The sequence below is a fragment of the Cololabis saira genome, chromosome 2 (assembly GCF_033807715.1).
Source record: "Cololabis saira isolate AMF1-May2022 chromosome 2, fColSai1.1, whole genome shotgun sequence".
In the NCBI taxonomy this organism is placed as follows: Eukaryota; Metazoa; Chordata; class Actinopteri; order Beloniformes; family Belonidae; genus Cololabis; species Cololabis saira.
Genome location: NC_084588.1, coordinates 56,282,822 through 56,306,155, shown reverse-complemented (window position 1 = coordinate 56,306,155; position 23,334 = coordinate 56,282,822). Strand labels below are relative to the sequence as shown.

At 44.5% G+C, this 23,334-nt stretch overlaps 1 protein-coding gene across 15 annotated transcripts in view; it reads right to left on the bottom strand.

Moving 5' to 3' along the window:
• LOC133418676 (probable E3 ubiquitin-protein ligase HERC1) overlaps window positions 1-17,127 on the bottom strand; it is a 108,172-nt gene extending 91,045 nt beyond the window's left edge. For 12 of the 15 annotated variants that reach the window (XM_061707496.1, XM_061707512.1, XM_061707562.1 and 9 more), the window contains exons 1-13: window positions 17,006-17,127; window positions 13,030-13,624; window positions 10,648-11,078; window positions 9,092-9,187; window positions 8,760-8,954; window positions 6,198-6,509; window positions 5,550-5,646; window positions 5,051-5,194; window positions 3,377-3,504; window positions 2,848-2,992; window positions 1,416-1,587; window positions 364-498; window positions 61-226 (exon numbers count right to left, since the gene is read on the bottom strand). In XM_061707496.1, the coding sequence (XP_061563480.1) occupies window positions 61-226; window positions 364-498; window positions 1,416-1,587; window positions 2,848-2,992; window positions 3,377-3,504; window positions 5,051-5,194; window positions 5,550-5,646; window positions 6,198-6,509; window positions 8,760-8,954; window positions 9,092-9,187; window positions 10,648-11,078; window positions 13,030-13,603 (2,595 nt within the window). In that variant the 5' untranslated portion in view covers window positions 13,604-13,624; window positions 17,006-17,127. Of the gene's footprint in view, window positions 1-60; window positions 227-363; window positions 499-1,415; window positions 1,588-2,847; window positions 2,993-3,376; window positions 3,505-5,050; window positions 5,195-5,549; window positions 5,647-6,197; window positions 6,510-8,759; window positions 8,955-9,091; window positions 9,188-10,562; window positions 10,583-10,647; window positions 11,079-12,714; window positions 12,757-13,029; window positions 13,625-16,988 lie in introns of those variants that run through there. The other 3 variants (XM_061707506.1, XM_061707566.1, XM_061707567.1) reach the window with 3 other exon arrangements.
• Window positions 17,128-23,334: the final 6,207 nt, after the last annotated feature.

Here is a 23,334-nt window from a genome sequence, read left to right as displayed (position 1 = left end):
ATCCCTCCATCATTGATCCGTTCTCCCCCATTCCTCCGATCAATAATAATCGTGTCCTACCTCCTGGATCTGGTCCGGCACCGACGAGTCCATGAGCCGGAACAGCAGGTTCCTGAGGGGGCGGGCCTGCCGGCCCAGGATGCTGGTGGCCACGCCCCCCGCCAGCGCCAGAGCCAGGTGATTGGACAAGAGCCGCAGGCAGAGTTTCAGGAAGTTATGATGCTCCCTGGAAACACAGGACACTTAGAAACACAGAACATCTAGAAACACAGAACATCTAGAAACACAGCATGCTGGGAGGACTGGGAGGGTAGCGGTTAGCGGTTAGCACCGGGAGGTTAGCGGTTAGCGGCTAGCACCCACCTGGACGAGGGGAACGGCAGCGGCGGCACGTCGCTGTTGATGCCGTCGCAGTATCGCTCCAGGAAGCAGCGCAGGTGAGAGAAGGTGCTTTCCTCCAGGTCCACGCAGTACGGCCGGTGCCACGCCACCACCTGCCTGGAGACACGAGTTATTACCGGGTCATTAACGAGTCACGACTAATGAGTCACCACGCAGTACGGCCGGTGCCACGCCACCACCTGCCTGGAGACACGAGTCAGGACCGGGTCATTACCGAGTCACAGCCGAGTCAGGACTAATGAGAGTCAGGACTAATGAGAGTCACGACAGTTAAATACAGTTAAGAAGGGTATCAATTGGTTTTGTGTCTTCAGGAGACACGGCGGTTATAGAGCACATATATATATATATATATATATATGTGTATATATATATATGTGTATATATATATATATATATATATATATATATATATATATATATATATATATATATACATGAACCGGTTCCCAGCAGGAGTGCTGATCATCTAAGGTCAAAAGGTCAGGGTTCAGATTTCTCTATTTTCCAGGTTAAAGTATATGAAGCCTGTACTGATTGAGTCATGTGACCAGTTCTGGCTCAGTCTAATCAGTCAACAGCTGTGCTCTGGTTGCTAGGTCCAACAAGAACCTTGAAATGAGGAATGTTCCGGGTTCGCTTTGAGAAAATCCCAGTTTTTGCCTTATGAAAGTTCTCAAATAACTCAGATTTGTGAGAAAACCGTAGCTCGTAGCAGAAAAATAAAGACATCGTGAGAGACACAGAACCCGGCAGATTCTGACAATCTTAATTTCATTCAGATATTCCTTAAAATGTGTTAGTTCGAAAACAAAGTGAGATTTTTTTGAAGAAAACCTTTTTATTTTTTTTATTACATTACAGTCAATGGAGACCGAGGCAGGAATTTGCATGGCTGTTAGCCCCACCGTTTGAATTTTGTTCATGCCACGTTCATGCCACCACGCCTGTCAAAGTCGCATTTTATGAATCACAACACCTATGTCTACATTCCGGGGGACACACACACTCACCTGTCTCTGGGCAGGGCCGTCCAGGCCAGGCTGTGGGACGTCCCCGCGGAGACCTGCTGGACGGAGACCCCGTCCAGTCCCACCACCTTCTTGGGCTTGGTGATTGGACCGGTGGAGTTTCCCTGTCCACACTGTCCCATGGAGTTGTTTCCCCAGGAGAAGACCTCGTTATCTGGGGACATTAGAGACACCTGGTTATCTGGGGGGACATTAGAGACACCTGGTTATCTGGGGGGACATTAGAGACACCTGGTTATCTGGGGGGACATTAGAGACACCTGGTTATCTGGGGGGACATTAGAGACACCTGGTTATCTGGGGGGACATTAGAGACACCTGGTTATCTGGGGGGACATTAGAGACACCTCGTTATCTGGGGGGACATTAGAGACACCTCGTTATCTGGGGGGACATTAGAGACACCTGGTTATCTGGGGGGACATTAGAGACACCTGGTTATCTGGGGGGACATTAGAGACACCTGGTTATCTGGGGGGACAGACCTCGTTATTTCTCTCCCGGGTCTCGGTGAAGGCGGACTCTTCTCTGCTCCTCTCCCTCCCTATCTGTCCTGCTGCTGCTTTTGTTTGTCTCGTCTTCAGAGTCTCTCCTTTTCACTCCTCCAAACTCTACAATCATGGAATTGATTAACTGGTCTCTCAGCACAACCAGAAGTCAGGGGGTAAGGGAGCCCTCCTGCCCCCATGGGATGTTTTTTGCCGGGAACACAATGGATTCCTACAAATATTGTAAACCGTTGTGTTTGGTGATTCTGTCTGTCGAGGACGTTGAAGACGCTTCATAATTGGATTTATGATAGCAGGATTTCTCCTGATCGGAGGAGGGGGATTCCTGGTCTACCGACAAACGCGTAAGTCGTCGACAGCTGTTCTGGCTCTTTCAGAGCTGCCGGACGTGGCTGAAGGATCAAGCAAGGTGATCAACGCTCAGACTTTAACGCTGGGGGAGCAAAGCCGTAAGCTGGATGAGATTCTTGAACAGAATCTCAGGCTGGCGGCGTCTTTGAGCTCATTGGTAAGATGGATAAGACCTTGGAGAAGTTGGAAGCTCGGCTTGGTGGGAATTGATCACAATTCGTCTGATTGGAGTCGCCATTGATGAACCAGAGACTGAAGGCAGACGGAAAATTACAGAGTCTGTTTGCAATATAATTGTTGATTCTATAATCTGGCCTTGACAGGGCGGTTTGGCCGATCGCTCTGGTCACAATCTCCCTGGTGGAATGTAAACAAGGTGACTCTGCCCCCACTAGCCCTCCCCTCTCAGGAACATCTGTGGACCTGTTTCAGAACTTACCGAGCCGTCTGATAACATCAAGGACATTAGAGACACCTCGTTATCTGGGGGGGGGGGGGGGGCAAGTGTGTTTAGAGGACAGTACCGTGGGACAGGTGTGTTTAGAGGACAGTACCGTGGGACAGGGCCAGGCAGTGACTGTCCCCGATGGACACGTCCACCACCCGGGTCGTCGCCAGCTCCTCCATCAGTTTGGGTCTCAGCGCCGTCGCCTCAGACGATCCACAGCCCAGGCAGGCCCCGCAGCCCCAGGAGTACACCTGTCAATCAATAAATCAATCAATCAATCAGATCAATAACCACAGCCCACACAGGCCCCGCAGCCCCAGGAGTACACCTGTCAATCAATCAATCAATCAATCAATCAATCAATCAATCAATCAATCAGATCAATAACCACAGCCCACACAGGCCCCGCAGCCCCAGGGACGACTGGCTCCCTGCACAAACTTTACTGATGAAAATGCCCTGCAGCCTCTAGTTAACCCCTAGTTAGTGCTAGTTAACCTCTAGTTAGTGCTAGTTAACCTCTAGTAAGTGCTAGTTAACCTCTAGTTAACCCCTAGTTAACCCCTAGTTAACCTCTAGCTAGTGCTAGTTAACCTCTAGTTAGTGCTAGTTAACCTCTAGTTAGTGCTAGTTACCTGTCCCGTGGAGGTCAGGGCCAGGGACGACTGGCTCCCGGCACAAACCTTCCTGATGAACATGCCCTGCAGCGCCTCCACCACCTTGGGCTTGTAGACGCGGTTGGTGTCGCCGTGGCCCAGTTTCCCTGCAGAACAGATTAAATAAATCACTGGAAATCACTTGAAATAAATCATAATTAACATAGAAACACATGTTACAATTTAATTCTCTCCAGTGTTAGCGTCGCTCCATTGGTTACCCGTAAAATTCAGAATCCAATTTAAAATTGTATTACTTGCGTATAAAGCCCAAAACGGCTTAGCTCTGCATTATTATTAGACCTGATAGAGCCTTATGTTCCTGGCAGAGCTCTCCGCTCCCAGAGTGCAGGTTTACTTGTAGTTCCTAGAGTATCTAAATGTAGATTTGGAGGGCGGTTGTTCTGCTATCAGGCACCATTACTATGGAACCAACTTCCAATCTGGGTTAAGGAGGCTGACACCACCTCCACCTTTAAAACTAAACTTAAAACCTTTCTGTTTAGTAAAGCCTATAGTTAGTGTTTAGTAAACCTCTAGCTGGTGTTGGTAAATCTCTAGGTAGTGTAAACTCTAGTGTGTTAGAGTCGCTCCTGTAGTTTCTTGTGCTGCCCCCCCCCCTTTCTCTTCTCTTTTGTGCATGGTGCAGCATCCTCTGCCGGTGGCAAAGTGCATCTCTGAATGCACAACACCGGATCCTGCAGTGTGGGAGTGAGGGGGTCAGGGTAATGGCCCCTTTTGGGCGGGGGAGAGATTTGTCCGTCAAGACTCCTCTCCCTGGCCCGGCCCCTTCTCAACCTTTCCCCGACCCTGCACCCCAACCTGGGACTTGCTGATTGGGCCGGAGCTTCGGGAGCTGCGTGCTGGCCTGCGGTCCCCACCCCCGGTCATCCCGTTGCTGCTTCCACCTGCCTGCTGTGCTGTTGCCGTCCCTGACCCACCAGTCTGGCCCTCGGCAGGAGGGTCCCCCCTTATGAGCCTGGTCCTGGTCCAGGTTTCTTCCTCCTAAAGGGGAGTTTTTCTTGCCACTGTTTGGCTTAAGGTTTTTCTCCCACTAGGGGAGTTTTTACCTGCCATTGTTTATATAATAACTGCTCGGGGGTTTATGTTTATGTTTATGTTTATGTTTAAGTTTATGTTCTGGATCTCTGTAAAGCGTCTAGAGACATCTGTTGTATTAGACGCTATATAAATAAAATTGAATTGAATTGAATAAATCACTGTGAATCACTGTTCCCTGAACTAATGTGGAATAGAAAAGGACCAGTTTAATGTTTTAATGTTCACTAGTGACGTCAGGCTCCACCCACCGTTATCTCCTCCCCCGAAGGACCAGACCTCTAGTTAACCTCTAGTTAACCTCTAGTTAACCTCTAGCTAGTGCTAGTTAACCTCTAGCTAGTCCTAGTTAACCTCTAGTTAACCTCTAGCTAGTGCTAGTTAACCTCTAGCTAGTCCTAGTTAACCTCTAGTTAACCTCTAGCTAGTCCTAGTTAACCTCTAGTTAACCTCTAGCTAGTGCTAGTTAACCTCTAATTAACCTCTAGTTAACCTGTAGTTAGTGCTAGTTAACCTCTAGCTAGTGCTAGTTAACATCTAGTTAGTTCTAGTTAACCTGTAGTTAGTGTTCTGGTGACGTTAGGCTCCACCCACCGTTGTCTCCGCCCCCGAAGGACCAGACGGTGCGTCCGTCCTTGGACAGGGCGATGGTGTGGGAACTCCCACAGGAAACCTCTCCCACGTTGCTGATGTCTTTCACCAGCGACGGAATGTTGCGGCTGTTGCTGTCGCCGTGACCTGAACAGAACAGAGCAGAGGTCACGACCTTTATACGGGGTCAACAGGGGTCACGACCTTTACACGACCTTTGCATGACCTTTACACGACCTTTACACGAGGTCAACAGGGGTCACGACCTGAACCCAAACAGAGCAGAGGTCACGACCGTTATATGGGGTCAACAGAGGTCACGACCTTTACAGGGGGTCAGAGGACTATTCTGGGCCTCAGTGCAACGCCCACCGCAAAAACTAGTAGAGTTACAGAGAACTAGTAGAGTTACAGAGAACTAGTAGAGTTACAGAGAACTAGTAGAGTTACAGAGAACTAGTAGAGTTACAGAGTTACAGAGGAACTAGTTCCGGGTACGTACCTAATCTCCCGAAGTCTCCCTCTCCCCACGTGTAGAGCTCTCCGTCCTCGCTAACGGCGGCGCTGTGTCGGTATCCGGCGGAGACGCAGACCACCACCTGAAACAGGAACCAGAACTAGTACCGGTACCAGGAACCTTACTACCACCACCTGAAACAGGAACTAGAACTAGTACCGGTACCAGGAACCTTCCCCTGCAGTACCAGGAACCTTCCCCTGGTCCTGGACCAGCTCTGGTTCTACAACGGTTCTGGTACCAGAACTTTTTCTAATGCAGTCTCACTCACTGCAAAAACTCTAAATCTTACCAGGAATATTTGTCTTATTTCTAGTTAAAATGTCTCATTTTTAGTCAAAAAATCTCATTACACTTAAAACAAGAGTCATCACCAGAAAAATAACTTGTTATTTGACAATTTTCACCTGTTTCAAGTAGATTTTCAATTGAAATAAGTAGAAAAATCTGCCAGTGGGACAAGATTTATCTTCTCATTACAAGCAAAAAAATCTTGTTCCACTGGCAGATTTTTCTACTTATTTTAAGTGAAAATCTACTTGAAACAGGTGAAAATTGTTGTTTTTGAGTCTTAAATGTAATGAGATTTATTTTGACTAAAAATTAGACAGCTCTGGTACTAAAGGTTCCTACCTTGCCCGTGAGCGGGCCCTGCACCAGCTTGGGGTACTTCTGGGTGGAACTGTTGCCGTGGCCCAGCTTGCCGTAGTCCCCGTCCCCCCAGGAGAACACCTCTCCCTCGGGCGTGACGGCCAGCGTGTGTCCGTCCGAGCCTTTAGACGACGACACTTTCTTCACGGCTCTGCTCGGCTCCAGCGTCAGCTTCTTCAGACTGGACTGGTTGTTGGAGTCGCCCAGGCCCAGCCGGCCGTAGCTGCCCTTCCCGCAGGCGCGCACCGATCCGTCCGAGGACATGACGAAGGTGCAGTACTGCCCCGCTTCAATCTGGGGAGAGATTAACCACCGTTACACCAGGAACCAATCATTAACCTAACCCTAACCCTAACCCTAACCCTTCCTGCAGGCCTGCACGCCGCCGTCAGAGGACATGACGAAGGTGCAGTACTGGCCCGCCTCGATCTGTTAGGAACCAAACATTAACCTGTTACACCAGGAACCAATCATTAACCTAACCCTAACCCTAACGCAGGCCCGCACCGATCCGTCCGAGGACATGACGAAGGTGCAGTACTGCCCCGCTTCAATCTGGAGAGAGATTAACCACCGTTACACCAGGAACCAATCATTAACCTAACCCTAACCCTTCCCGCAGGCCCGCACCGATCCGTCCGAGGACATGACGAAGGTGCAGTACTGCCCCGCCTCAATCTGTAGGAACCAAACATTAACCTGTTACACTAGGAACCAATCATTAACCTAACCCTAACCCTAACCCAGGCCCGCACGCCGCCGTCCGACGGACATGACGAAGGTGCAGTACTGGCCCGCCTCGATCTGAAGAGAGATTAACCTGTTACACTAGGAACTAATCATTAACCTGTTACACTAGGAACTAATCATTAACCACTAGGAACTAATCATTAACCTGTTACACTAGGAACTAATCATTAACCTGTTACACTAGGAACTAATCATTAACCACTAGGAACTAATCATTAACCTGTTACACTAGGAACTAATCATTAACCTGTTACACTAGGAACTAATCATTAACCACTAGGAACTAATCATTAACCTGTTACACTAGGAACCAATCATTAACCTGTTACACTAGGAACTAATCATTAACCTGTTACACTAGGAACTAATCATTAACCACTAGGAACTAATCATTAACCTGTTACACTAGGAACTAATCATTAACCTGTTACACTAGGAACTAATCATTAACCTGTTACACTAGGAACTAATCATTAACCTGTTACACTAGGAACTAATCATTAACCTGTTACACTAGGAACTAATCATTAACCTGTTACACTAGGAACCTAGGGCTGGGCGATATATCGAGATTTTAATATATATCGATATATTTTCAAACGCGATATATGGTACGAGACAATATCGTTTATATCGATATTTTCTTTTTCTTAGGATTTTGATATAGTTTATTTTGTGACAAATTGACTTGAATGTTTTATTTGAGATTTGCACAAATGTTTTGTTATTTGCACAACTGTCAACCTCAGTGGAAAAGTCTGCCTGTTACTGTCTACATTGTATTAATTACAGTGTATTTTAATTTAATTGTTATGCAGGAAAGGGATATTTGTTTTATTTTATTCAAGAATCATTTTTATTCTATATATGCAGCAGTTTATTTTTATTTCATTTGTTTTATACATGTTGATATTGTGCAGACCTCTGTTAATAAAGGAACCTGTGTGACATTTGGCACGAGATTTGTATTAAAACTGACTGTTTTTTTAAGAAATGAAGCTAACAGAGATGCTAACAGAGATGCTAACAGAGATGCTAACAGAGATGCTAACAGAGATGCTAACAGAGAAGCTAACAGAGATGCTCACAGAGAAGCTAACAGAGATGCTAACAGAGACGCTCACAGAGAAGCTAACAGAGATGCTAACAGAGATGCTATGGTATAATGCTTTGGGGGAAACCCCAATTATGCAGTAGGTTACGCGGCGACGCGTACCCTACCCCGTAGGCTCTGCGTCGATTTAATGCAGAATGTTATGTTAATCAACCTTATTTGAATTAGGTTTGTGCTTATGAAACTACCAGAATCAGAATTTAGGCCTACTAAGGTCAGTTTATTAAGCAGACTGCTGGGTTTTTCACATCCGTGTCCGTGCATTCCACGGATGTTTATATTAATATATATTATGTAATTATATTATATTTATACATTAATAATATATGTAATACTATACATGTAATAATATACATTAATTAAGATATTATATTAATACATATTATATTAATACTCGCGTCATTGCCCCGGGGCATGATGGGAGGCCCCAGAGCATCATGGGAGGTGACTCAACTGAGCATGCTCTATGGGCCGCTGTATGCGGAAGTAAACCCGGAAGTCAGGAACTTTTTCAGTGTATGCGCTGGCTGAGCAAAATGCATTGAAATGAATGGGCGGCCATTTTTGACGTCCCATCCAGTTTCTATAATACATCCATGTGCAGGATCTTCTCCTGCGTCCCCCCCCGACCTCTGACCTCTGACCCCTGACCCCCCCAACCCCCCCCCCCCCCCCCTCACCGTCTGGGCGTCGGTGAAGCTGGCGGCCAGCTTGGGCTGCAGGATCTTCTCCTGCGTCCCCTCCACCAGCTGGTGGCTGCTGTTGCTCCCCCACACGTAAACCTCACAGCTCTCCGACGCCGCCGGCACCTCGCCCGTCTGCACGCTGTCCGGGCTCACGCAGGTGCGGGAGTAGTCCGACGCCATGCGGCACACCTGGGGGGAGACACAGTTGAGACGGACGCTGGTCCGGAGACCAGCTGCACCTGCGGGGGGGGACGGCGGGGGGACAGGGGGGCAGCTGCACCTGCGGGGGGGACAGCTGCACCTGCGGGGGGGACAGCTGCACCTACCTCCTCGAACAGACACAGCGCCGCCTCGTACAGCGAGCACAGGCCGTCAGGGCTGCGCGTCGGTTCCCGCCACTGGCTGCGGTCGGCCGAGGAGCCCTGGAGCAAAAGAACAAATCAGAGAGCAGTTCAACCAAACAACCAATCAGAGAGCAGTTCAACCAAACAACCAATCAGAGAGCAGTTCAACCAAACAACCAATCAGAGAGCAGTTCAACCAAACAACCAATCAGAGAGCAGTTCAACCAAACAACCAATCAGAGAGCAGTTCAACCAAACAACCAATCAGAGAGCAGTTCAACCAAAGAACCAATCAGAGAGCAGTTCAACCAAACAACCAATCAGAGAGCAGTTCAACCAAACAACCAATCAGAGAACAGTTCAACCAAACAACCAATCAGAGAGCAGTTCAACCAAACAACCAATCAGAGAACAGTTCAACCAAACAAGGGAGTAAGTCCTGGAAGTCACAGTCCTGGGTAGTGATGCACCGAAATGAACATTTGTGGCCGAAACCGAAACTAATAATAAACACTTGGCCGAATACCGAACATGGTTCTTCAGCAGTTTTTCATTTATATTGCCAATTTTTTCACCATTGTATAAATCAAATACATTTGATTTAGGCTTTTCAAAGAAAAAAATCTTTTACAAAATTACAAGGTAGAAAATATTTATTGAACATAAAAAACTGAACATGTTTTAATTTCCAGCATGATGTTGTTTTGGTTCCACCTGCTGGTGAATGTTGGTAAAATTCTTATGGGGTTAGTTTTTGGTTGGCCAACGATTTATGTTTGTGGTGCAGCCGTTACGGAGCGGCCAGTCTATTTCCTTATTTTACAACGCTATTTATATTTCAACGCCGTTATTAATTGTTCGGTTTTTAATAATAATAATAATAATAATAATAATAATAATAATAATAATAATAATAATAATAATATAATATAATAACCAGATCTCTCACCAGCGAGCGTCTCATCTGCAGCAGGATGTTCATGAAGCAGTCGTGGCCCAGATTATATATAATAATAATAATAATAATATAATAATAATAATATAATAATTTACCAGCGAGCGTCTCATCTGCAGCAGGATGCTCATGAAGCAGTCGTGTCCCAGATTATATATAATAATAATAATATAATATAATAATAATAATAATAATAATAATAATAATAATAATAATATAATATAATAACCAGATTATATATAATAATAATAATAATAATAATAATAATAATAATAATAATAATAATAATAATAATAATAATAATAATATTAATAATAATAATAATAATAATAATAATAATAATAATCACCAGCGAGCGTCTCATCTGCAGCAGGATGCTCATGAAGCAGTCGTGGCCCAGATTATATATAATAATAATAATAATATAATGTAATAACCAGATTATATATAATAATAATAATAATAATAATAATAATAATAATAATAATAATAATTTACCAGCGAGCGCCTCATCTGCAGCAGGATGCTCATGAAGCAGTCGTGGCCCAGATTATATATAATAATAATAATAATAATAATTTACCAGCGAGCGCCTCATCTGCAGCAGGATGTTCATGAAGCAGTCGTGGCCCATCTTCCCCTCCGGACTGGGCTCCATGGCGCTGACCACGGCGGAGGCGGCCAGCGCCATCTCGATCCACTCCAGCAGGTAGCGCAGGGACCCGCGCTGCGCCGCCAGCCCCAGCAGCAGCTCGGAGGCCAGGCGGCGGCCCAGGGTGTCGGCCCCGGAGCTGGGCATGGTCACGCCCTTCAGGAAGCCCGTCACCTGGGCCAGGCAGTCCAGGCCCATGGCCGGGATCTTGCTCTCGTTGGCTAGCGACAGCGGCGGCAGCGAGCCCACCACGTCGATGGCCGTGTGGATCACGTCGTTGCAGAGGTTGATGTTGGTGCCGGGGCCGGGGGTGCCGCTGGGGCCGCCGGGGCCGGTGCTGCCGGGGCCGGTGCTGCCGGGGCCTAGGGGGGTGCAAACAAGGGAACCTCACGATTCAATTCAATTTCGATTTTTGTATTTTTTATTTATTTATTTAGCACAATTTAAAAAAAAAAAAAATTGTACAAGGAGGGAAGGAAGCCCAGAGGGCTTGTACAGAGTTCCACCCCCGTAAACAGAAAATTAAATATACAAACATAGGAAAACTCTAATTATAAACGTGAAAAGAAAACAAAGATACATAATAGAGAATACATTGAAAAATTAGGACATGAGATGTTTTTTCAGCAATTTTTTGAAGGATATAAATGACAATGTGACCTCAGAGACATATCTAAATTGTTCCAGAGTTTAGGACCTCTAAATGAAATATTAAACTGATGAGAAGATGTTGGACAGAAGGGTAAATGCAGATTGACACTGTGTCTAGTTGAGTATGAATGCAAGTCAGATGAAAAACTAAAGAAATTATTAAGGTGTCCGGAGGATCTTGCTTATTGTTGATAAACTTGTGCACAAATAAACATGAGTGAAGAACATTGAGTTTATGAATGGGTAATATAGAGTATTTTTACTCTATATTATAGTATTTTTTTTTTTATTGGTGCCACGATTCTTGGATTATTGTGATTTTTAATGCTTTTTTCCACACAAGATTGATTTTGTCTTCATCTGTGGCTACATTTGTAAATAAATAGCCAATCAATGAACTCAGTTCCTCTAACAACACTCATTAAGTAAATAACAAGGTTTATTTTTCAAAGACACAAAATAATGTATTGTATGACTATGTAAACATTGTCTCTTTGACTTCCTTAACTTTGACCAGGGAAAGCTGCACTTGCATGAGAGCGCCCTCTATTGGTGAAAACACTGAAAACGCTCAAGCCCTGGATTTAATGAGTTCATTAATTCAAGTAAACTAGATATGAACTTAGTGTAAACATATCTGACATATTTACAGTGAATAAGGGTGGGCAAAAATATTGATACGGCAACATATCGCGATACATATTCTCCCGATACGATATCGATATTCAATGTATGTATCGCGATATATTGCCGTATCAGTATTTTTGCCCACCCCTAGCTGCACTTTATTTTGTGATTTCAGTGTGGGTGAGACACTGCATGTTATTCTGAGTATTTTGTATCTAAGAATTATGCACACTGCACTTTTCCTTGTGTTTCAGTGTGTTTTCATGCAAATATGTTGCATAATTAAAATGGAAAGTTTGAATTACATTGTTTTGACTCAGTCTGTCCAATTATCACTATCATCTGATGTACATATACATATATATATATATATATATATATGTACAACTTGGATTTCAAGATGTGTAATGCATTTTTAAATTTTCCGGTGAACTATGTAGAATATAATAATCGGGATAAATCGCATAATCGGGATATCGCAATGTGTATCGTATCTTGGCTCAAGTATCGTGATGCGTATCGTATCGTGAGGTCCTTCCCAATACCCACCCCTACAAGTGAACAATAAGAAATGTGCATTCTTGAAAATGAAATGATTCAGCAGCTTATTCCGTCTGGAATCTGGATAGGATAACTTTAATTTTTATTTTTTTATTAATGGATTCCAAATCGTCCCGTGATGCATGGCGATGCATCGACACATGGAGGAGTTGCACCCACCTCTACTGGTCCCGGGGCCCGGCGGGGCCGGCAGCATCCAGCTCTGCCGCAGCAGAGCTGGATGCTGCCGGCATCAACACATGGAGGACTTGCACCCACCTCTACTGGTCCCGGTGCCAGGGCCGGGCGGGGCCGGCAGCATCCAGCTCTGCCTCAGCAGAGCTGGATGCTGCCGGCATGGACACATGGATGAATCACACCCACCTCTACTGGTCCCGGGGCCGGGGCCGGGGCCGGGCGGGGCCGGCAGCATCCAGCTCTGCCGCAGCAGAGCTGGATGCTGCCGGCATCGACACATGGAGGACTTGCACCCACCTCTACTGGTCCCGGGGCCCGGCGGGGCCGGCAGCATCCAGCTCTGCCTCAGCAGAGCGAACAGCAGGCTGAGTCCGGTCCTCACGCCCATCTCGATCAGCGCGTCGGTGCTGGAGCGCGGCCGCTCGCTGACGCCGGCGTGCGGGTCGGCGGCGCCGCCGGCGCTGCTCTCGGGCGAGTGCGGCGGCGGCTTGACGCGGCCCTTGTCGTGGTATTTGTTGGACAGCGCGTAGAAGACGCGCTGCAGCACCAGCACGCGCTGGCGCAGCGCGGCGGCGAAGGGCGAGTCGCTGACCACCGTCTGGGCCAGCGCCAGCTGGGAGCCCAGCAGCGCGTCCAGGTAGTGCTCCTGCTCATCGCTGGACGGGCACTCCCGCTCAAAGTCCGGCAGCTGCGGCCCCTTCAGCACCAGCGCCTGCTGCGGCAGCAGGGACGCCTCCTTGTTGCCTAGCAACCGCTGGTAGAGCACCCACACCCCGTCCCGCGTGGAGATGGACTCGCTGTCCTCCGAGATCCACGAGCTGTTCAGGTGCTCCAGCCACTTGAGCTTCACCGGGGGGACCGTCAGGGACATCTTACCGGGGGTCCATCAGTCCTGGGGGGACAGGGGGGACAAGAGAGGGGGACAGGTTAGACCTGGAACTAGAGGGGGGACACGTCAGGGACATGCTAGCGGGGTGCTAGTGGTCCATCAGTCCTGGGGGACAAGAGAGGGTTAGGGTTAGACCTGGAACTAGAGGGGGGACACGTCAGGGACATTTCAGTGGTCCATTAGTCCTGGGGGACAAGAGAGGGTTAGGGTTAGACCTGGAACTAGAGGGGGGACACGTCAGGGACATGTTACCGGGGTGCTAGTGGTCCATCAGTCCTGGAGGACAGGGGGGACAAGAGAGGGAGACACGTTAGAACTGGACCAGTACCAGGACCAGGAGGGGACACGTTAGAACTGGAACTAGAGACACATGAGACCTGGAACTAGAGGGGGGACACGTCAGGGATATGCTAGTGGTCCATCAGTCCTGGGGGGACAAGAGAGGGTTAGGGTTAGACCTGGAACTAGAGGGGGGACACGTCAGGGACATGCTAGTGGTCCATCAGTCCTGGAACACAAGGGGGACAGATCTCCGGCTGCTGCTCCCCGGGGCCGGCCGCTCTTCTCATCTCCGAAAACATCAGATCAAATCTCTTACCAGGCGTTATTTGGTTAAACTGAGCCCCGGTTGGGAACCCTGCCCCTTCTCAAGCTTTCCCCGGCCCTGCACCCCAACCTGGGACTGATGATTGGGCCGGAGCTGTTGTAACAGTAATAACAGTTGTAACAGTTGTAACAGTTGTAACAGTTGTAACAGTTACAACTGTTACAACTGTTACAACTGTTATTACTGTTATTACTGTTATTACTGTTACAACTGTTGTAACTGTTGTATACTTTACAGCGGTAAAGGGGGAACAGGAAACAGACACAGACACGATGCTTGTCAATCAGCGTCCAGTTCTGTACCGGCTGAATAAAAAACGTCTCCTTCTAACGGTGAAGTTACAACCAATCAGAACCCGATCGGTGAGCAAAACAACGATTAAACATTCTTTACAAATCAGGTACCACAGAAAAACAACACGTACGGGTAAGCAGCTCCAAACATCAGTGTCCCAAATCAACACATGTTTCTAACAGATTATATATATTTATTAGTTTCACCAGACTAATGTGCAACACCAGCCCATCATCTCGTCCTCATCAATTATCCAGCTTTACAAAGTGATGGATTATGATATTAGTTCCTTTTTTACTGTTACAACATCATGAATCATTGCCTTTGTTAATCAGAATTAACAGGAACTTTATCACCATTACATCATGACTTAGAAGGTTAACTGTTATTACAGTTATTACTGTTATAACAGTTATTATGGTCTGGTTTAACAGTAATAATAATAATAATAATAATAATAATAATAATAATAATAATAATAATAATAACTGTTATTACAGTTATAACTGTTATAACTGTTATTATGGTCTGGTTTAACAGTAATAATAATAATAATAATAATAATAATAATAATAATAATAATAACTGTTATTACAGTTATTACAGTTATAACTGTTATAACAGTTATTATGGTCTGGTTTAACAGTAATAATAATAATAATAATAATAATAATAACTGTTATTACAGTTATAACTGTTATAACTGTTATTATGGTCTGGTTTAACAGTAATAATAATAATAATAATAACTGTTATTACAGTTATTACTGTTATAACAGTTATTACTGTTATTATGGTCTGGTTTAACAGTAATAATAATAATAATAATAATAATAATAATAATAATAATAATAACTGTTATTATTGTTATTACAGTTATAACTGATGTAACTGTTTTTTCAATTAAATTCAGTTCAGTTTTATTTCTACAGCGTCTATTCCAACATAGTCGTCTCCAGGATGTTTCCAGATCCAGAACATGAACATGAACCCCTGAGCAATTATTACATAAACCAGGTCCTGGTCCTGGTCCTGGATCATAAGGGGGGCCCTCCTGCCGAGGGCCAGACTGGTGTGGTTAACAGCTATGACAGTTATTACTGTTATTATTGTTATTATTGTTCTAACTCAGTGTTTCCCAACCCTATCCAGCATATTTGAGATGTTTCCCTTCATCATCACAGCTGATTCTAATTAAAGGTCCTGATCAGCTGGTTAGGTCTGGATAGTTGTGTTGATGACACTTGTACTGTACTGTTATAACTGTCATTATTACTGTTATAACTGTCATTATTACTGTTATAACTGTCATTATTACTGTTATAACTGTCATTATTACTGTTATAACTGTCATTATTACTGTTATAACTGTAATAATTACTGTAACAGTTATTATTGTCTGGTTTAACAGCTATAACAATAATAACTGTAATTACCGTTATTATTGTTATAGCTGTCATTACAGTTACAACTGATGTAACTGTTATTATTGTTATTATGTTCTGGTTTTTCTCCCTCAGAACTGACAAGACCAGGGTTCGGTTCTGGCCGTTTACCCTCCTCCTCTTCCCAGCAGTTCTAACCCCCTAACCCTAACCCTAATACAGAACCAGTACCAGCACCAGAACCGGTACCAACCCTAACCCTAATACAGAACCAGTACCGGTCCCTCCCAGCCCACCTGACAGCTAGCTTAGCTGCTGCTGCTGCTGCTGCAGATTAGCAGCTCTGCTGGACCTGGACCAGAACCAGAACCAGAACCAGTACCAACCCTAACCCTAATACAGAACCAGTACCAGCACCAGAACCGGTACCAACCCTAACCCTAATACAGAACCAGTACCAGCACCAGAACCAGTACCAACCCTAACCCTAATACAGAACCAGTACCAACCCTAACCCTAATATACAGAACCGGTACCAACCCTAACCCTAATACAGAACCAGCACCAGCACCAGAACCAGTACCAGCACCAGAACCGGTACCAACCCTAACCCTAATACAGAACCAGTACCAACCCTAACCCTAATACAGAACCAGTACCAACCCTAACCCTAATACAGAACCAGTACCAACCCTAACCCTAATACAGAACCAGTACCAGCACCAGAACCAGTACCAACCCTAACCCTAATACAGAACCAGTACCAACCCTAACCCTAATACAGAACCAGTACCAGCACCAGAACCGGTACCAACCCTAACCCTAATACAGAACCAGCACCGGTCCCTCCCAGCCCACCTGACAGCTAGCTTAGCTGCTGCTGCTGCTGCTGCAGATTAGCAGCTCTGCTGGACCTGGACCAGAACCAGAACCAGAACCAGACCAGACCCCTCAGGTAGACCCCGGTACCAGGGTCCAGAGACCGGTACCGGCCCAGCGGGGCCCGCACCGGGGCCGGTACCGGTCCTGCTAGCGGAGCTGCTGCATCACCTCATAAACCTCATTATACTATTATTATTACCGTCTCGGTTTCATTACCGTCTCGTCCTGTAATCCTAGCGCTGGTTCCGAGTCCCGGTCCAGGATCAGTTCTATATAAACACAAGAACCAGTTCTGGTTCTGGTCCATGAGCGGAACCGCCCGGTGTTTTTATTCAGACCGTAGAAGAAGAAGAGGACACGCCCCCTGACGTCACCAGGACACGCCCCTGACGTCACCGGGACTTCCGGGAACTTTATTTATTTATTTATTTACTTATATGAACAAAACAACAACAAAACAACACCCCGTAGGGTTAGCGGTACTGTAGATATAAATATATATAAATATATATAAAATAATATATCTATATATTATTTTATCTACTATCTATGTGCAATACTCCCGTCCTTTCAAGGGCAATATTATTATTATTCCACTCATTTAAGTGCAATATCCCCCCACCCATCCATGTACATGTTTATCCTCCCATTCACTCTTGTTTATAGTGTGTGTATATGTATATATGTGTATATATATATATATATATATATGTGTATATATATATATATATATATATATATATATATATATATATATATATATATATATATATATTTATATATATGTACATATATATATATATATATATATATATATATATATATATATATATATATATATATATATATATATATACATATATATATATATATATATATATATATATATATACATGTTTTTAACGTGAAGACGTCCCAGTTTAATCCTTTAACCTTTAACTCTCACGTTACACACTTTACTATCAGCTGAATGTTTTTACATCTCAATAACTCACTGAATGAAAAACAACATAATCTGTGTTTGACGACAGCTGTCGTTTTATTTTATAACTTTTTATTATTTTGTTGTATTTTTTTTTTTGGTTTGTTTGTTGGTGTTTGTTTTTTTTTATTACGTTTATTGGAAAGTGTTTTTTTATTGTGTAATTTGTAATTAGTTTTTTATTATTACATTAATGTAAATGTGATTTCTTAGGAAAAAGGGACAGATAAAATCAGCTTATTCTTCTTTCTGTTCCTTCATTCAAGGAAAGAGATTTGTTGTAATTAGATTGAATGTTTTGTTTTTCTTTTAATGAATGAAATAAAGAATAAAATCCTCCTAAAACAATCCTCCTAACATTTACAGCTTTGTTACTTACTGTGTTCATTTATTTATGATTCTTTCCATCGTTTTCTTCTCCATTTCTGGGTTGTGTAGTTTAATCTGGTATTCTGGTATTACTCACGTATTTTTGGAAATATTTGTAAATATCTTGTAAATATTATCCGTTTACTTGGTGTTTACTACTTTTTTTTCTCTTGTACATAGTCTTTTTCTACTTTTTATATTGCTCTTTTTTATTATTTAACTATTTATGGTAATTTCTATTTTAAATGTTTGTATAAAGTGTGTGTGTTTTGGCTGCACGACTGAATTTCTCCTCTGGGAGATCAATAAAGTCTACTATTCTATTCTATTCTATTCTATTCTATTCTATTCTATTCTATTCTATTCTATTGCTGTTGTCAGTTTTTCACTTCCTTCAGCTGGTACCGATCCGGGTCTCGTCTGGCCCGGTTCTGGTCTAGTGTGGTGACCCGGTATCAGCCCCGTGACCCGGTATCAGCCCGGTGACCCGGCCCCGTGACCCGGCCCCGTGACCCGGCCCGGTCCTGGTTATCTGGGCGACGCAGGCGTCCCCGCCCACGCCCGTTTTCCTCACACTCTATTTTTAGGGCTGATTTTTCAGCAGCAGAACCTGATAAACAACAACCAGGACTTTTTTATCAAACTCTTTTTATTAAAGGTTTGGTACATCACACAAATGACGAAACAAGTAGAAACAAAACCCGCTACAGCCCCCCCCCCCCCCCCCCAGCCCACCAGAACTAAACCTCTTTAGTGTTTATCACATAGACACAGAGACAGTTAAATAGTACAAGAATACACAGATACAAACACAGTAAAATGAGATAAATAGTGCTAAATATTATGGGGTTACATTCCTCCATTCCATATCGTTAACAAATGTTATAAAAAGCTGCCAAATTGCATCGAACTTGGAGAGAGACCTTGAAGAGAATATCTCATCTTCTCTAGCCTGAGATGTTGCATTACCTCTTTGATCCACTAGGGGGAGACGATCGATCCATTTGAAAAGTACAAGTCTCCTGGCAAACAAAGTGCACAAAGCTAGCATGTTTCCCCATAACTGTCCAGATGTAAATCATCTGGTGTAACACAAATATAGCAATGAAGGGGATGGATGGACCGGCTCCTCAAACACCTCAGAAAAGGTTTCAAAAATAAACTTCAGAATGTAAATAAACTTGGACATCAGAATCAGAATCAGAATCAGAATCAGAATCAGAATCAGAATCAGAATCAGAATCAGAATCAGAATCAGAAAAGGGTTTATTGCCAAGTTTGTTAAACACAAGGAATGTGATTGGTGCAATACAATAAAAATATAAAAGCAAATATATAAGACATAAAATAAAGTGTATAAACAGAAATGTCCAATATGAGGTTTTTAAAGTGCCGGATATGAGTCTGTACAAAAGTTACTTAGGATGTTTGTTAATGTGACAATTAATGTAATGGGGCAGTCCGTGGTAGACGGGGGAGACCGGGGGGTCCAGGGGGTCCAGGGGGTCCAGGGGGAGACCGGGGGAGACCGGGGGAGACCGGGGGAGACCGGGGCAGACCGGGGGTCCAGGGGGTCCAGGGGAGACCGGGGGTCCAGGGGGTCCAGGGGGGTCCGGGGCCTTGTTGACGAGGACAGCTGCAGACGGGAAAAAACTGTTTTTATGGCGTGAGGTTTTGGTCCTGATGGACCGCAGCTCCTGCCAGAGGGAATTCAATTCAATTCAATTTTATTTATATAGCGTCTAATACAACAGATGTCTCTAGACGCTTTCCAGAGATCCAGAACATGAACATAAACATAAACATAAACATAAACCCCCGAGCAATTATTACATAAACAATGGCAGGTAAAAACTCCCCTAGTGGGAGAAAAACCTTAAGCCAAACAGTGGCAAGAAAAACTCCCCTTTAGGAGGAAGAAACCTGGACCTGGACCTGGATCTAAGGGGGGACCCTCCTGCCGAAGCAATTAGAAGGGAAGAGTCTGGAACAGTTTGTGTCCGGGGTGGGAGGGTCTGCTGCAATCTTTCCTGCACCTTCAGGTCCTGGACCTGCAGGTCCTGGAGACTTCAGACCCTGGAGGCTTCAGGTCCTGGAGGCTTCAGGTCACATGAGCTGGCAGCAGGGGTTCCACAGGGATCTGTGCTGGGGCCTCTTCTCTTTTCACCAGGTCACATGAGCTGGCAGCAGGGGTTCCACAGGGATCTGTGCTGGGGCCTCTTCTCTTTTCACCAGGTCACATGAGCAGCAGCAGGGGTTCCTCAGGGATCTGTGCTGGGGCCTCTTCTCTTTTCACCAGGTCACATGAGCAGCAGCAGGGGTTCCACAGGGATCTGTGCTGGGGCCTCTTCTCTTTTCACCAGGTCACATGAGCAGCAGCAGGGGTTCCACAGGGATCTGTGCTGGGGCCTCTTCTCTTTTCACCAGGTCACATGAGCAGCAGCAGGGGTTCCTCAGGGGTCTGTGCTGGTTCCTCTTCTCTTTTCACCAGGACCAGTGTCCATTTGAAACGTGTACTCATCGTTTAGCAGAGCCAGGGATGTCCGGGTGGCGGTACAGTTGACCGTTCACGTACAGTTTGTCCACGGTGATGACTGCCCGTGCTCCCTCCGTCATGAGCTTCTTCCGGATCGGGGGAACTGGTCGTTCACGGAAAACGGCAGTCCACGTAGCTGGGGTCCCCGGCTCCTCACCTGCTCCTTCTGCTTAAAATGTTCAAACTTGGCAACAATGGGTCTAGGTCTCTGGCCCTCTGGTCTTCTTCCTCCCAGGCGATGGACGTGATGAAACCTGATGGAGTCCACCAGATCTTCTGGAAGCTTCAGGTGGGTTCGGATGAAATCTTTGATAGTCACTTCCGGATCTTCATCCGTCCTCTCTGGAATCACTGAGAACACTCCGACGAGGATTTACTGCTGCAGTTCTGCAGAACCCACGTCTTCAGCTAGCTTGTTTACAAGCGAATACAAAACAAAACAATAATAATCAATAATAAATAAATATAAATAAGAAAACAAAAACATGCATCCACCATAATTAACCTGCTTGAAGTAAAAACGTATTAAATCCCCCTATACTATAATCCATTATGATCAAAATTAATGTAAAGAATACGATGGTGAACGAGTGAGAACGGCTACACGTGTTTCTCTAACTTCAAGAAAATGTGTTCAGCTGTTATCATTAACATTATCATTTAAATAGAAACCAGTTTCCCTGTTTTTACAGACTTTAAGTCCGTTCACTTCATGTTTTATTTTCCCCAAATATACATTACATGCAGTTTATTATATCAGGATATCAAATAATTAAAATAAATCATGATCATGTTTGTTTACCAGGTTAATACAGATGTTTGATTGAAAGAAACTTCAACAAAATCAATGTTTCACATATGAAGGTTTTATAAACCACAGTTAAAGCCGCACAATGTAACTTTCAGCTTTTGTTGAGTTCGGCGGCATCTTTGGACAAAAGCGGTAGAATAACGGAAAGTAACGATTACAAGTACCGGTAGACTAAAGCTGGGCATACACTGTGCAATATTTTAAATCGTTTGATTCAGTCCCATCTCACACTGCACGACTAGATCGCTGAGTTCAAAAGTTCACAGCCCATGATTTATGGTCTCACACTGTACGACCCGATGCTCGGATGCTCCGTCTGCTCACACTATACGATCATAATCCTCCTGTCGGACCTCTGTTACTGGAACTCGAGGCCGGTTTTGGGGCAGGGGTGGGCTGTTCCAACCCAAACGTGCGTCCTGCCCACCTGATCAAAGGTTATGGGGATCCTTTATTTTTTTATAATTATATATATATATATATATATATATATATATATATATATGTATATATATATACATATATATATATATATATATATATATATATATATATATATATATGTATATATATATATATATATATATATTTAAAAAATCACAAAATATCTGTACCGTTTCTGATTGGGTCGGCACTGCGCATCATTTTTAGACACAACAAAGAACGCGTACTGCAAAAGTTGTGTCTCGGCGGAGGAACCCGGCGTCCCAGCAAAATGAGAATCAGAGAAGAGAAATGTTCCGAACAGCAGACAGCGCACACACTAAAGGCTGATTTATGGTTCCGCGTTACACCAACGCAGAGCCTACGGTGTAGGGTACGCGGCGACGCGCACCGTACGTGGAAATGCTGTCTTTTTTTGCTATTAAAACATGATTTGTAATGTGAATTTGCAACACTTAAACTGCAAATAATAGTTTTTGACGTGACATCAGAGATTGTGCATGCTCTCTGTGAAAGGATGAGTCAAATCGGGTCGCAGCTGCTTCAACTGTGATTCCTTCACGAGGAGCGTCCAGGATTTCAAACACGCTTGATTTTCTTGCGACCTCACGATTTGTGATCGGGAGCTCGTCGTGAGGTGTTAATCTCTCGTCGTGAGGTGTTAATCTCTCGTCGTGAGGTGTTAATCTCTCGTCGTGAGGTGTTAATCTCTCGTCGTGAGGTGTTAATCTCTCGTCGTGAGGTGTTAATCTCTCGTCGTGAGGTGTTAATCTCTCGTCGTTACCCCACGTACACTGCACGAGGAACGAGCAACGATTGGGTCAAAATCGGGCCCGATCAAAAAAAAGTTGCACAACTGGAAAATCGGCTCAAAACGAGCCGATAATCGTGTCTGCCCGGCTTAAGACACAACGAAGAGGGAGCACCTCTGTACACGCTCTGGTTTTGTTCTACTGCACCTTTTTCCTGTCACGTTTTTTAGAGGGACTTCGTCATAAATTAGTAGTCCAACAAATTTACTGACAAAATAAAAAAAGACTTTATAACCTGTGAATAACTGAATGCTCATTCCTTATATTTTGCAGATCAGCCCTGCACAATTTTACAGTTCTCAGGAAAAATACTAGAACCCAAGACGAATCCCCTGTATGTGAAAACATTCTAATTCTGATTCTTATTGAACATAGAACTCTACATTTACATTAGTATCATAACAATTCTGTCTCCCTTGTCGGACATCCCTCCTCGTCTTTCAGCTCACGCCAGCGAGTGAACGCCGGGACAATGTTTATTCTTGTCCGGGCATTTAGCTTGTTACTCTATCGCCTCCTCCGATAAAACTAGTATTTTCTTGGGTTTTTCCGCTGCTTGGGCCATGACACCCATAGATATAATATATATTT